At 39.9% G+C, this 16,094-nt stretch overlaps 1 protein-coding gene across 6 annotated transcripts in view; it reads left to right on the forward strand.

Moving 5' to 3' along the window:
- The window catches only part of FRMD3 (FERM domain containing 3), a 236,295-nt gene that overhangs the window by 126,040 nt on the left and 94,161 nt on the right, over positions 1-16,094 (forward strand). For all 6 annotated transcript variants that reach the window (XM_039545743.1, XM_039545741.1, XM_039545740.1 and 3 more), the window contains 2 exons: positions 2,811-2,853; positions 15,310-15,388. In XM_039545743.1, coding sequence (XP_039401677.1) covers positions 2,847-2,853; positions 15,310-15,388 — 86 coding nt within the window. In that variant the 5' untranslated portion in view covers positions 2,811-2,846. The remainder of the gene's footprint in view (positions 1-2,810; positions 2,854-15,309; positions 15,389-16,094) is intronic.

Consider the following 16,094-nt stretch of genomic DNA (forward strand, 5'->3'; position numbering starts at 1 on the left):
AAAAACAGCTTGCTTCAGTCAAGGGTAAAAGGAACATTTCTTAACTCTCAGATTCTCTTGTAAACCAAGTCAGCAGAGTTTGTCACTTTCCAAGTGTCTCCTTCCTGCCCTAATCTGGGCCCAGGAGCTTCCTGACCCTGGCTGAGTGGAGATGGGAGAGAGTGCAAGTTCCTTATATCCCTACTCTAATGAGCTCCTTGTTAACCCATGCCAAAGTAGTAGGGAAGAGATTGTGTACATCCTACTGCAAACGCCTTAGAATATGTATCTTTAGTTTCCCCAGTAATCACCTACTTCTCACCAAGAAATTCTCTAAAATGCATTATTCCAGTGCAAGGTGAACAACATTTTTTTCATGTGTAATCCAGGCTGTTTTGTAGATGGGGTTGTGGGCGGCGGAGTTGTCAAATGCGAGTACGTTAGTACTCCAGTAATTTCCAGTAAGTTAGTGACGAGCACTCTTTTTGAACACCATAGTTAAAAAAACCTGCTTTTCTGTTTTTTATTTATTTATTCCAGACTTAATTTTTTCTCCAACTTCCTCTGCCTAGGATGAAATGTGGTGTGGGATATGTCAGGGAGGAGAAATGGGTTTCTTTTTGAGGCAGCTAGGGGTGGGCTTCAGAATCAGCCTAACACATCTATGGAGCAGTGCCTGCCACCCAGAATACTGCCATTGCCAGTGATGCTTAACAGCCCTAAATTGTGAGTTGTACACATTCAGAAATGTGGTTTTTAGAGCAGTGGCTCTCAAACTTTTTTACTGGTGACCCCTTTCACATAGCAAGCCACTGAGTGTGACCTCCCCCCTTATAAATTTAAAAACACTTTTAAAAAATATATTTAACATCATTATAAATGCTGGAGGCAAAGTGCAGTTTGGGGTGGAGGCTGACAGCTCGCGACCCCCCATGTAATAACCTCACAAGCCCCGGAGGGGTCCTGACCCCCAGTTTGAGAATCCCTGCTTTAGAGGCACTTGTCTTTCATTAGCAATTGTACATGAGAACCCACTCCACCACTAATTTCAGCTGAATTTAGCTGCATTTTCAGGCAATCACCAGTTTGTTTTTTAAATTAAATTACTGTACCTCCCCATTAGCAAGTGCTGTAAATTATCTTGAGCTTGTTCTGCATGTTGGTACCATTACAATAGCTCTGACAGGCAATACTACAGACATTGTAGGCATTGGGGGGAAAAAGTCCCTTTCTCTTAGTATTTTTTTTTACGTTGCTTAGTGCCCCTATAGAACTTTTAAAGGTTTCAGAGTAGCAGCCATGTTAGTCTGTATCAGCAAAAAGAACAGGAGTACTTGTGGCACCTTAGAGACTAACACATTCGAAAGCTTATGCTCAAATAAATTTGTTAGTCTCTAAGGTACCACAAGTACTCCTGAACTTTTAAAGGCTGATTTTGAGCTAGCATGGAATGAGCACGGGCGGCTCTGTTTTTTGCCACCCTGAGCACAGCAGTCAGGCAGCCTTCAGCGGTGTTTCTGTGGGAGGTCCGCCGGTCACACAGATTCAGCGGCGGTTCTGCGGGTGATCTGCCGGTCCGCGCCTTGGTCCTACCCACTGCCGAATTACCACTGAAGCCGTGGGACCGAAGGACCTCCTGCAGAAACACCGCCGAAGGCAGCCTGACTGCCACCCTCACAGTGACCAGCAGGCCGCCCTCCGCGGCTGGCCGCCCCAGGCACGTGCTTGCTGTGCTGGTGCCTGGAGCCGCCCCTGGGAATGAGTTAAAAAGAACCCTGTGGTGCGAGGCCCCACAGTGTTGATTCTGCTTTGTAAAGCTGAACAGCACACTTGCTGACCACCTGCTGCTGTAGCACAAATCTCATTTTAATGTGGAGATTTTCCATGTACAGGAAAAATCTCAGTGGAAAGGCTGCTGACCATGGGCAAAAGTGACAATTGAGTATCAACCCATCCATACATCAGTCAAAACAGCTGCCTCAGTGGCTCAGCTCAATGTTATTGCAATTGCTAGTTAAGTGCCTGCCTAGTCCATCTGCTGCTGAGATTCGAGTCCAAGATATTTGTATAGGTATGAGTCCATCTTGCAGGACTGAAAATCTCCCCCCACCTCCCCAACCTCATATTGTTCGTTGTTCCAAAGCAGACAAAAATTTACTGATGTTAGCCATTATTACCCTGTACCCCACGGGCTGTGAAGAGACCAAAACATGTCCATAATCACTCATTGTGCATTGTATGATCCTATTAGTGACACCATTCAATTTAAAATGTATTCTTTGTCCTTTCCCGTTTTTGTTTTTGATCAAGTTTCCAGTTCTTGCTGGAAAAGGATAGGGACTTGTATGCTGATATGGGTTGAGAGGGTAAGATTTAGTATATGCAGCAGCTGTAAAGACTGTACTAAGTATCCAGTTCACTAATGGAATTAGCAAATATAGGTTTTAGATTCTGAATGTTCTCTCTCCTTATTTCACAAACATGTACATCTCCTTTGGAACAGAGGAGAAAAAAAATAAGGTCTAAATCACTGCTGGGGACTGATCAGTGGAGCTACTCTGCTTGAATGGATCTCTTTGGAATGCTTGTTTTATCATGCCAAATAAATAGCAATTCTTACTCTATTATTAGAACATCATTCATGTATATAATTGTGCCATACTCTCTCTCTGTACTGTGGTTATACTGTAACACAATGAAGTTGTTTTCTCTACCTTTTGAGGTGCCCCCTATAAATTAGCTTTTACTGGAAAATTAAAATATTGTGTCAGTTTAAGTATGTCCTGTACTGTACAACACGTTAACTGCTGACCTCTGCTCTTTCTTTTCAGCACTGGCTTGAGCCCAACAAGTCTATCTCCAAGCAAATGAAATGTAAGTGCTAACAGACCACTTTTTGTGTCTTGGTACCCTGCTTTGAAATGCCCATGAGTTGTGTTGTGTGTTTTTCCTGGTGCAAGAGGGTCCTTTGTGTCCTTGCTGAAGCCCTGAGAACTCCACACTATCATCAATACTTCTGATACTCTACAGCACTTACCATCAAGGCCCTTCATTATGACTACAGACTTTCTGGGTTAAGACTAAAACCAGATGCCTGACAACATCTCTGGAGTGATTCAGTGCATCCTTCCCTCATGAAAAGAACTGAGTGCTCTGGCTCTGTTGTGCACTCAATCCTTTTCAGACTATAGAAACAAGACACAGTGGCAATCAAATTGGAGTCTTCTGCCTTGTGGCAATGCAGTGTGAAGGCTGGTCCACACTGAAAAGTTACATAGACATTGAATGTCTCTCAGGGGTATGAAAAATCCACCTCCTCCTCCCGAGAGACTTAGTTAAAATCAAACTAACCCCATGTGTAAACAGTACTAGGTCAGCATAAGAATTCTTCCGTCGACCTAGCTACCGCCCCTTGGGGAAGTGGATTATCTACAGTGACGGGAGTACTCCCTCCCATTGCTGTAGTAAGTATCTACACTGAAATTCTACAGAGGTGCAGCTGCATTGCTGCATCTGTACTGCTTTAGTGTTTTATGTGTAGACACAGCCTTATATGATCAATTCAGTCCAGTAATCTCAAATGCTAGATAATTTCAGTGGGCTGCTAAATACCAGCAACAGTCAAGCAGAAAATTACAACACGTGACATTTGGCTATCAATTAATTTAAGGGTAATCTTATTTTTAAGTCGTGGGTTTTTTTGGTCTTTTTTTTTTCTCCCCCTCCCCTGTCCTATCCCCACTTCCGTCTTCTTCCCTCTCCCCCAGAAGAGAGCGAAAAAGAGTGAGGTGGGAGGGAAAAGGAGAGTGACACAGAATCGTAGGACTGGAAGAGACCTCAAGAGGTCATGTAGTCCAGTCCAGTCCCCTGGACTCCTGGCAGGACTGAGTATTATCTAGACCATCCCTGACAGGTATTTGTCTAACCTGTTCTTAAAAATCTTCTAAGATGATAGCAATTTCACAGCCTTCCTAGGCAATTTATTCCAGTGCTTAACCACCCTGATAGGAAGTTTTTCCTACTGTCCAACCTAAACCTCCCTTGCTGCGATTTAAGCCCATTGCTTCTTGTCGTACCCTCGGAGGTTAAGGAGAATAATTTTTCACCCTCTTCCTTGTAACAACCTTTTATGTACTTGAAAACTGTTTTGTTCTCTCTCAATCTTCTCTTCTCCAATCTAAACAAACCCAATTTTTTCAATCTTCTCTCATAGATCATGTTTTTTTAGACTTATAATCATTTTGTTGCTCTTCTCTGGAATTTCTCCAATTTGTCCATATCTTTCCTGAAATGTGGCCCCCAGAAGTGGACACACTATTCCAGTTGAGGCCTAATCAGCACAGAGTAGAGCAGAAAAATTACTTCTCATGTCTTGCTTACAACAGTCCTGGTGATAATTAGGTTGACCAGATGTCCTGATTTTATAGAGACAGTCCTGATATTTGGGGCTTTTTCTTATAAGGCACCGATTACCCCGCACCCACCACCGTCCCGATTTTTCACATGAGCCATCTGGTCATCCTAGCGATAATACATCCCAGAACGATGTTTGCTTTATTTGCAACGGTGTTCACTCATATTTAACTGGACGTTTTGGTTTCCATTCACTAGGAATTAATCAAAGATTTCTAAAAAGTTAGACTAAATCTTTTCACATTTGTTTGAGGTTCCTATTTTCCAAAACCTTGCCTGCTCTTTAGCTGCGAAGTCAGCCAAGTTGCTTTGGCAATGTTATGGCCTGGATTATTTTTTTCATAAATGGACTGATGACAAAGTCTTGTTCAGTAAGCAAAACTACTTTGATTGTCAATGATTTTCTTCCAGGAGTCTGTGGAGACTCGAATTCAGTCGTTGGGATCTGCTGCTTGTTTTACCCAAGAGTGTTGTCAACCTGCTTTATTTATGACAGGAGGGAGAATTTTGCCCACATGCCCTTAAAGGCATAGTCTTTTTTTAAAAAACCTGAATGCTTCAGTGTAGGGTTTGATTCCATTGGGTAGAGTTCAGGTTACTTATATATGAGGCTATTTAATTATTTTAAAATGCGGTGAGACTGAAGAGGTGAAATTTAATGTTTTCCTTGACCTACTGTGATAGACCCAGGCCAGTTGGGAACAGCAGAGTAGTAGAAGGGGGATATACTGGCCACTGGATAAGCAGTTTTCTGTTCCCTGAGTGACCAGAGCAGGGGCTGCTCCAGGCTAATGAGAACACCCGACTCCAATTAACCTGCTGAGTCAGGTGAGCTGTTAAGCACCTGACTCTGATTAAGGCCCCTCTGATGCTATAAAAGGACTCACTCCAGTCAGGCCAGAGGGAGCCAGGGAGCCGGAGGACTGAGAAGTACAAGCGCTATCAGACATCAGGAGGAAGGTCCGGTGGTGAGGACAAAGAAGGTGTTGGGAGGAGGCCATAGGGAAGTAGTCCAGGGAATTGTAGCTGTTGCGCAGCTGTACCAGGAGGCACTCTAGACAGGTGCAGTCCACAGGGCCCTGGGCTGGAACCCGGAGTAGAGGGTGGGCTTGGGTTCCCCCGCAAATCTCCCAACTCCTGATCAGACACAAGAGGAATTGACCTGGACTGTGGCCTCTACCAGAGGGGAAGTCTCTGGGCTGTTTCCCGATCCACAGGGTGAATCTGTGAGGTGAGCAAATCCGCCAATAAGCGCAGGACCCACCAAGGTAGAGGAGGAACTTTGTCACACTACTATTCTCCCCCCCCCCATCCAAAAAAGGTAATTTGTAAGCAAATGTATTGATTGGAAGATACAGAGCCCTTCAAGAACCTCCAGCTGCTGGAAATTGGGGCTGGACGGCAGGTAATGGATCACTCGAAATTGCCATCTTCTCACAGCAGGGACCTGCAATTTTATTTGTTAAAGGCCGTGCACACGTATGTCATCGTACCAATGATAACTAATAAACACTTTTAAAAAATACCCCAAATTAATGTGCAGGTTGGATTTGATTTAAATCAGGAAGACTCGATTTAATCATGGATTTCTACATAAAAGTGTATTCTAGTTGGTGGTTATAACCTTAATATACATTCTTCACAACTCAGAGATAGATGTAGGTTTCATTTTTAGAAAGGTACACACTATACATTTTTAAAGTGATTTATTTTGAAAACTTTTCAGATTAGTTTTACAGCTATATCAGAAAACGAATGATTGTTTGGTTATTTCATTTACCAAAGGTAATTGAAGCAGATAGTTCACCTCCCAATCACTTCATAAATATCTCCAATTCAACAGGTTAATCATAAATATTTGGAGGATTTTCTTGCCATGGTGTATTAGGAGGCGAACATCACCAGACAGACATTTTAAATTTTTATTTAACTAAAACAACGACGTTATTTATTCTGGATTTTTTTCTTGAACAGCAGACATAATAGTTTAACAAAACAAGCTTATGAATTTTTGAATTTTGTTAAAAAGTCAAGTTTTTTAAAATCAGGTTTGTTTTTGTTAAAATTGTTTAACTAAAATAGTTAAATGAAATATTTTGTTTTAAAAAAACAAAAAAATTAAATTGACTATGTCAGCCAGGTAAACATGAGAATATTGGCTTCTGCAGCTAACTCGGTTGTCTTCACCTTCATTTTCCTGTTTGTTCATAATCTGGAAAAGAAAAACAGGCTTTCCTGCTTTTTCAGGTCCCAAATGATCTCTCAATTTGGAATGAATTAGTCCAAAGGAAGAAAATATTCTTTCCACACCAGCAGAAGAAGCTATTGCTGTTAAAAGTGGGATTATCACTTCAACAGTCTCTGAATCCAAGTGCTTAAGTGACTTCCACCAGTTCACTGGTGTGACTTTCTTTAAAACATCAGCAAACACATTTGAATGGTTGTTATTCCCAAGCTGGATCTCTTTTACAGCCTGCTGCCATTATAGGTTTTCCCTTCTAGCGAGAGAATGGTATGGTAGACCTCAAATCAATGATGGCTACACTCAGAGAGACCTCAAGGCTTCTGGAATATGCTGCTCAGTTTCACTTTTGTTTCTACTGCCTCTCTCTCCCTTTTCACATTTATCTCCAGACTTCTTCTCCTTGTCCACATCTGTTCCGCCCCCAACAATCTTCTATTCATTGAACTTTTTGAAACTTTGCACTTTTAGAGAGGTAAGGGATTGACTCTGTGTACACAAATTTGCAGAGGGAAATAAGGGTGAGGTCTGTTTCTCACCTCTATTTATTTACTTAACGTGCTTGTTAACAGCAAAAATGTTTTTATCTCTGGAGAGACAAATCCACAGTTTGAGAACTGTAAAACTAAGCATTTCTGATGGTATCTTCTAGACTGAGCACTGAGTCCCATTGGGTAGATAGAAAGATTAACCTAAATAATCTATACAAAAGTCCCTGGAACCCCATAACATTCGGTCCCTAATCCATGAACTATTGGAACTCATTTACAAAGCTCTTCTTAAATATTACATGAATATAGTCTCATACTATAGAATTAGAATGTATAATCCCTATTCCATGATGAGATACATTATAGCTCAAAGATATCTTAATTAAAACCATCTCAAAGCATTTTTATCAAAAAAATCCAATTTATTTACTTTATTTTTTTAAATTTATTGATTTTTAGCCACCTTGTTAATGTGTATTTTATCTAACAAAAAGCATTTTTGTTCTTGTATAAATCAGCAATATCTAATATCTCAGAGAGGTTCAGATTCAAAAGACGGTTTTATAAATTAAGGGTATTCACTAAATAAATAAATGAAATCATGATTCCAGGTGAGCCAAAAGAGAACCTGAGATCAGTAGAAGATGAGGAGTGTGAAAACAAGAGCAAGGAAGTGGTTGGTAAACAGATCATATAGTATGCCCTTCAGTTAAAAACTTCAGTGTTGGGGGACTGGAGGAGAGGGATGGCAGGGAGTATTTTACATGAAGTATATTAGATAGAGACTTTATGTAAAAAGTTAGGAATAATAGTAAGCATAATACAGAGAATTCAGAAAGCAGTGATACACTGTCATGAGGGACATCTGTTTCCTTATGGTGCAAAAATAGGCTGTTCTTACTACTAACGATTTATAATGTTCTAAACTTAATTGACTAGTGAGATTTAGATAGGATTACGAAGCTCTTGGTTAGATAGAGCAAAAGTAGAGAAGAGCATGGAAAAAACTCCTCTGTGTCCATAAGCAGAATGTTTACTTGATCTCAGCTGGCATATGTGGGGATTTAATTTTCCTCCAGCACAGTACCAAGCTTTCTAGATGTTGTATTCGCAGAGAGTGCAATATTGACGAGCAGACAGGAATGGATGGGAATAGTTTTCTTATGCATATTTTGTCAGACTAGATTTCTTGGTGTTGAATAATACATAAAACAATTCAAACATAATCCCTATATTTAATCATGTTACATAGCTATCATATTTCAGCAGCCATACATTCAATAGGTTATAATGATTCTTGTAAGAAAGTCTTAAGGTACACTGCATAAGTGGTGTTGATTCTTATATGATGCTCTGCAATTTCTTCCTCTTTAACTATGGTAAGAGTGTTCTTTATATCTAGTAAGAATACCTGGAAGTGGGGAGGAATCTCTGAACATGCTCTGTTTTGTCATGTGGCAATACAATAACAACACAGTATGAATGCTGCCACAGCACTCAGTCTTTCTCCTAGCATATTACTTTTAGTTTTCCACCTTCATTAGTAAGTGGAGTGCATCAGAACATATGGTGCACAAGTTCTAAGTATACCCGCTTGCCATTTTTACTGCCTTTAGTTCTGCCTGTGAAAGGAAACATGCTGTATTAGGCTTTGAAGACTCCAATTTCTTGAACTACTGCCAGTTTTATTTTGTACTGGTCAAAAATCTGTCCAGAGCTAGCAATCAATAGGTTTGTGCTGCACACTTCAGATTTCTTGCCAGTGGGATCAACTTACGCTGATGTATTATTGGAAGATTCTCAAAGGTGCCCCTTTGGTAAGTAGGGTAGACGTGTCTTTGTAGAACTAAGAATGACTTTTTTTTCTCTTCTGTACACATCTGTCCTTGGGGTGAATTTGCTATTTTAAGAGTCATAAAGAGAAAGCAACACTCCCTCCTCTCACCTCCCAAAATGTTGATCTATAAAGTTTCCTTCTCCCTCCGCCACCCCGCCAAGCTTCTTGAGGTAAATTCTGCCCCTGGTTATGCCAGAATGGCTCCTACTGACCTCAACAGCAGTGCTGAGTGTATTCAAGGGTGCTATTTGTCCAACCTTTTGTTTGTTTTTAAAGTAAATTGTGTATGTACTATATACTGTAGCCATTCTGTAAACATGGCTCACTGGGGAGAAACATCCAGTACTATGGGTCTAGTGCCCGACTGGCCTTTATAATTGTTATGGAAGGAAATTATATGGTAGAAGGAAGAAAATCCATGAAGATCAGTTCTGTGGCTTGATTGGTAACACACTGCTCTACCATGCACAAAATCAGAGTTCACATCAGCCTGGCTCCTAGGATGAGCTGGAATGATATTCTTGGCAGGGGGCCATTGCAATTTGTTAATCTCTCACCACCTCCACTCCTAATGACATTGCTGTCTGGGAGTACTGTAATTTGTTTGCTATGTCAGTCAAAAGGGGTCAGGTAGCAGCTCTCTCAGAACATGCACACCTAATGCTCCCGAGAAGAGATGAAGTTAGGTAGTCCAGAATGAAGAGAAATGCAGAAATTAGACCTGTTCAGAACTTTATAACAAACTCTTAAATCAAGCAAAGCTCACCTGACTGTCATTGTTGCACTGAAACCTAAACCAAAGGCCAGGTTTGTCTAAGGCAGTGGTTCCCAAACTTTAACAACCTGTGAACCCCTTTCACTAAAATGTCAAGTCTTGCAAACCCCCTCCTAAAAATTAATATTTCCAGGGATTTTCTCCTTTACCTGAGTATAAATTATAAAAGCAGTGATCTTGGAAATATAAAATTTGTTTTTATGACATGCTTATTACACACTATTAATTATTGTTGATCATTACAGTATTTTTATTACATTATGAAAATGGCAACACTCTTCCAAAATCTCACTTTCATAGCTTGTATCACTTTGAATAAGCCTGTTATAAGACGAGGCTCCTATGTTTCATCAAGGAGTATCAGATGTGAAACCAGCATGAAAGTATTTAAGAAGCTAACTTAGAGTTCTTCCTACACAAGCATTCAGGTCTTGAGCAGTCCAGGCAAACAATGCACGTTACAGCAAAGCTTAAACTTGTTTTTCATAATAATTTTAAAAACAATACTAGCTGCCTATTTAATTTTAAAAACAGCAAAAAAAATCCACCTCCCTTTCCATTTATTATAAGGAGTCTTGAAGTTTAAATCTCCTCAGTGTAATAGATATGCTTACTTTGATCTGCTTAACTCTTGGAAGTCCAGGGGCTCTGGGCTGCTGGCCCCATGGTGCCCGGGGTCCCTAGGGACAGCTCTGTCTGCCATTAGGGAATTTTTTCCTGAGAAACCCCTGTAACATTTCATGAACCCCCAGGGGTTCATGAACCCCAGTTTGGGAACCACTGGTCTAAGGATACATTTACATTGCAATTAAACCCCGCAGCTGGCCTATGCCATCTGATTTGGGCTTGGGCTGTCAGGGACTGTTTAATTGCAGGGTAGATGTTTGGGCTCAGACTCTAGGACTCTGGGCTCTAGGAGCCTGCAAGGTTGGGGGTCCGCGAGCTTGGGCTACAGCCTGAACCCAAACATGTACACCACAATTAAACAGCCCCTTAGCCTGAGCCCCATGAACCCAAGTCAGCTGGCATGGGCCAGCTATGGGTGTCTAATTGAAGTGTAGACAAACCCTAAGTGCTCCGAGTTTTAAAAACTGTCTGAAACTTGATTTTACTTGAGTTTGGTTCTAACTTTTCTGCAGACTGTTAGAAACAGACACTGAGAGAAAAATTGAGTGGACATGACTCCATGCAAAGCAAAATGGTTAGAAAGGGTTTGCATGAATCCTTGTTTAAGTAGGTTTTTTTAAAATCCTATATTCCTTCCCATATGATCCCTTCCAAGGCTTGTTAAAATACTTTGAATCATTAGGTTTGTCAACAGGCTGTGCTGTCTTCCTATGTGTGTTGTACAGTAATTGACGAAGCACCTGTGATGTGGAATTTATGGTGCATTTGGTATCCCTCTCCTCCCCCTCCCCCGAAACGAAAACCAAAAAAACCCACCACATACAGACTAGCATCCTCTCAGGCTCACTTACATGTGTTCAGCAAGTGGATTGCATAAACATTTGATTTACTTGCCAAGAGGGGAAGCAGAATAGTGGCATATGTTCAGGATTCTCCAGAGATTCTTCTGCAGAATTGATGAACAATAAAAAATATTTGGATACTAGACCTTTTTAAAGCCTGCTAGCTTCTAAGATGTTAACACTGCCCAGGCAACATGGAACATCACTGAGGTATGCAGAAAAATTTCTGCATACTTGCATTCTCAGGAATACAGAAATAACTTAAACATCTGCTTTTGGACTTCAATGCCTGCCTCTCTTCCATGTTGTCGGTTGAAAGGAACAGTGTTATTGGGGGTATATATAGAGCCCTGTCACTCTGTCCTCATGCAAAGGCAGCTTGTTTAAGAAATCCTGCCAGTTGGCATGCTTCCCTATTTGCCACCCATTCACCTGAAGTTTCTGGATTCTTTTTTACATCTGCTTTTCACTAGTTTGTGTTTCAAGAGGATTTTTCTTATATAAATAGCTGTTCTCCAGAATAGAGTTGCTTTTGATGATGATCGCTCTGTGAACAAAGTGACTGAAGAGGTGAGTGTATAGTTTTTTCTTAGGCAAATCATTCTCCTGAAACTGTCTAGTCAACTCTTTCTGCCTTGTATTTGAAGAGCAGAGCTGTTCAGGTGGGTTTGCTCAGAAACGTTTGAGACAGATACTCATACACCAGTGTGTGTGCTGATGCCTAGATTCAACTAAGAACTTCTTACAATTAAGTGTTGCTTTAGCACATAGTATGGTCTGCAACTGGGTATAAATACAAACATTAAAATGAATTGCCTGGAAACATGCCAGGTAATGTGTAAAGTTCCTTCATGTGGAATTTGTGTCTTGATTTACTGCAGCTGACCGTTTCAATGTATGGTGTAATTCAAGTGGGTTTTATTCTATTTAGTTCCTTCACCGCCTGAGTTCTGTTAGTATATAAACTGGTGAATTAATAACCTCATTGTGAGGAAGTTGCACCCAGTGCAATTCTCTGTGCTAAAATCCTTTTGAAATAATTATAATTATGAATATATTTAAGCAATATGGCAAAGCCTCACAGGAGGAAATCATGACAAAGCCTTAGGGCATTTTTTTCTACAGCAGCTGGTCTTTATCTGAAAGATAAAGGACTGCTCTAAAAGAAAATCCTTATAGCTACTATAAACCCAATTATATTTTCCTTGGGGGGGGGGAGGAGTTTGTGGAGAAATTTTCTTTTGAAAATGAAGTTCTGTTTTATTTGTCACTGTTTCCACTTCTAATGTTTGAGTGATTGGTTGAACTTAATTCTGTTTTAGGAAGGTGACTGGCAAGCTTGACAATTATGTTTCCCCTGAACCAGTAATGTTTGTTGCTGTTCTTGTGGTCCTGACTGCTGTCCTAAAATGTATAGGAATGTGTGAGAGAGGATGATTTTTTCTTGCTGTTGACTTCAGTGCAGTAATATGCACAAAATGAGGACTCTACAAGCTAACCACTTACAATGAAAAGATTGTTTACTAGGATTTACTAGGCTTATAATTATTTTAAAAATAAAATGGGAGAAAGGGGGGCGCTCATACAAGCTCTCCTCCCAAGAAAAATGTTGATTGAGTCTGTCTCATTTATCAAGGGGGGGGAGTGGAGGAAGAGTACTGTACCTAATATCCTATATTTCTTTGAATCGAAGGTTATCTTGTAGATACTTTCCTGAGATTAGATAGATAGGGCCACATTCATCTGAACAACACTGTAATTAGGATCATAGGACAGTTCACCTCATACACATAATGAAGTACAATCTCTTTATCATGAAAGTGCAACTTAAAAATGTAGGTTTTTTGTTATATAACTGCACTCAAAAACACAACAATGTAAAACTTTAGATCCTACAAGTCCACTTTGTCCTACTTCTTGTTCAGCCAATCGCTAAGAGAAACAAGTTTGTGTACATTTATGGGAGATAATGCTGCCCAATTCTTAATTTCAGTGTCACCTGAAAGTGAGAACAGGCATTCGCATGGCACTGTTGTAGCTGGTGTCACAAGATATTTACGTGCCAGATGCGCTAAAGATTCATATACCGCTTCATGCTTCAGCCATCGTTCCAGAGAACATGCTTCCATGCTGATGACGCACGTTAAAAAATGACGTGTTAATTAAATTTTGTGACTGAACACCTTGGGGGAGAATTGTTTCCTGTTCAGTTTTACCCACATTCTGTCATATTTCTTGTTATAGCAGTCTCAGATGATGACCCAGCACATGTTTGTTTTAAGAACACTTTCACAGCAGATTTGACAAAATGCAAAGGAGGTACTAATATGAGATTTCTAAAAATAGCTTCAACACTCGATCCAAGATTTAAGAATCTGAATTGCCTTCCAAAATCTGAGAGGGATAAGATATGGGAGCATGCTTTCAGGAGTCGTTAAAAGAGCAACATTCTGATGCAGAAACTACAGAACCCAAACCACTTAAAAAAAAAATCGGCCTTCTGCTGGTGGCATCTGACTCATGATGATGAAAAGGAACATGTCTGTCTGCTCTGCTTTGGTTTGTTATCGAGCAGAACTAGTCATCAGCATGGATGCATGTCCTCTGTAATGGTGGTTGAAGCATGAAGGGACATATGAATCTTCAGCACATCTGGCATCTAAATATTTTGCATCGCCGGCAGTAACAGCAGTGCCATGCAAACTCCTGTTCTTGCTTTCAGGTGACATTGTAAACAAGAAGCAGGCAGCATTATCTTCTGCAAATGTAAACAAATATGGTTGTCTGAGCAATTGGCTGAACAGGAGGTAGGACAGATTGGACTTGTAGGCTCTAAAGTTTTACATTGTTTTATTTTTGAATGCAGTTTTTTGTACATAATTCTACGTTTGTAAGTTGCACTTCTATGATAAAGAGATTGCACTATAGTACTTGTATTAGGTGAATTGAAAAATACTATTTTTTTTACAGTGCAAATATTTAGTCAAAAATAAAGTGAGCACTGTACACTTTGTATTGTGTTTGTAATTGAAATCAATATATTTGGAAATGTAAAAAACATCCAAAATATTTAAATAGATGGTATTCTATTATTGTTTAACAGCAGGATTAATTTTTTACTCGCTCGACAGCCTATCTATCTAATCAGTGGTGATTCCTTCTGACTGAATAAGTCATGGTCTCTTACTTTAATGTTAGTAGTGCTCTGCTCTTGTGGTTCTCTCACCCTAGCGTGATTATCAGAAGAGGATACTTGCTAGATAATAGGCCTCCCCGGGCTGCAGTTACACTTAAGCGTTCACTGGAAACTACATTATTGGAATAGAACTACAGAATCTCCCTGCTGCTGTGTTAAGGCTTGAAATAAGAAAGTATAAAGCTATGTTCATTAATATACTGTGTGTGTGTGTATAATAGGCAAATACTAGAATGACAGCTGAAATATCAGCTCAGTGAAAAAGATATAGATTGTGTTACTGTAATTTTACTGGAATAATTAAGCACTGCATATATCATCTTTGGAGAGATTAAAACATTAAACTTAATCAAACCCAATTGCTGATACAGTAATTCAGTTTGAGATCTGATTATCTGATAGTGATGATGCACTCTAATTACAAAACAGTTCAGATACAAGTAAGTTTGCAGACACTCTTAAAATGTACAAATGTAATTCAATGAATGGCTTGTTCTGTTTTGTAATCTAGGCATTACCATTAGCAGGAAAAACAGTTATACATGACACATTTGCACTTCACTGCAACAAGATAGGAGATTAAAGCTTCCAAATTACTATGTTAGTTGACATGAAAAACAATTACATTTTATTCCACTGCATGGGTTGAGCAATAAATACCGTGAGGTTCAAAACCATATAATAATTGACTTGCATAGTTTGGCTGGATCCTGCATATGCTTTGGGCTTTCCTGTCATATGTTTCATTGAATTTTTTTTTTTTGTTTGGTGCGCTGCCTGATATTGCAGAGCTAATCATCTCATAGGCTATTTCGTAAGAACGTTGAAAGCTTCTCCTGGAGTGTGATTGAGGTGGTGATCTTTGCTGCTGTTCTCATGCCTTTTTATTTTTTTTATAATGTTTCAGCTCATCCACCATATACCATGTGCTTTAGAGTGAAATTCTACCCACACGAACCCTTGAAGATTAAAGAAGAGCTCACCAGGTATTTTTTCTGTCTGTGCATTTAATGTAAATCTTTACCAAGTCAAGAAATCATGCATTTAGTTGCAGGATTGGTCTCCCTTGGTTCACGGCAAAACGTAACATCACACATGCTGTGCTAAACATTTTGAGCTGTTGCTAGCATTTATTTAACACATATTTATCTTTCACTTTTCCAAGCACTCTTTGGGAGCTTAACTGATGAACATAAACGAGTGGTGACAGAGCGTGGGTTCCAACGGAATGCACCATAGATTGAGGCAGTCAGTGGTTCGAATAGGGGATTTGGAATTAGGATTTATTCTTGGCTCTGCCGCTGACTAGCAGTATGGCCTTGGGTAAATTTGTTCTGTGCCTCAGATTCCTCATCTTAAAATAAGGAGGATAACACCACTGTGGTAGCAAAGCTTAATTTAGTAATGACTTGATACTTCAAATATAAATGTGAGTAGTCCCACTGAATTTACTCACATGTGCATATGTTTGCAGGACTGGGTACAATGTTTGTAAAGAATTTGGAGACGTTCCTCAGGAAGGTGCTATAGAATTGCTGCATACTTTTTATTATTACTCAGCTGATTATACTTTCGGTTGGGAAGCATGCATGCATTCCTGCAGAGCACAGCAGGTGTGGAGGTCGAGGGCTGTTACTAGTCTGAATTTTTTACAATAAATTCTTTGAAGATGCCCATGGCAGCAGAACAGTC

The sequence above is a fragment of the Mauremys reevesii genome, linkage group 6, assembly GCF_016161935.1.
Source record: "Mauremys reevesii isolate NIE-2019 linkage group 6, ASM1616193v1, whole genome shotgun sequence".
Taxonomy (NCBI): domain Eukaryota; kingdom Metazoa; phylum Chordata; order Testudines; family Geoemydidae; genus Mauremys; species Mauremys reevesii.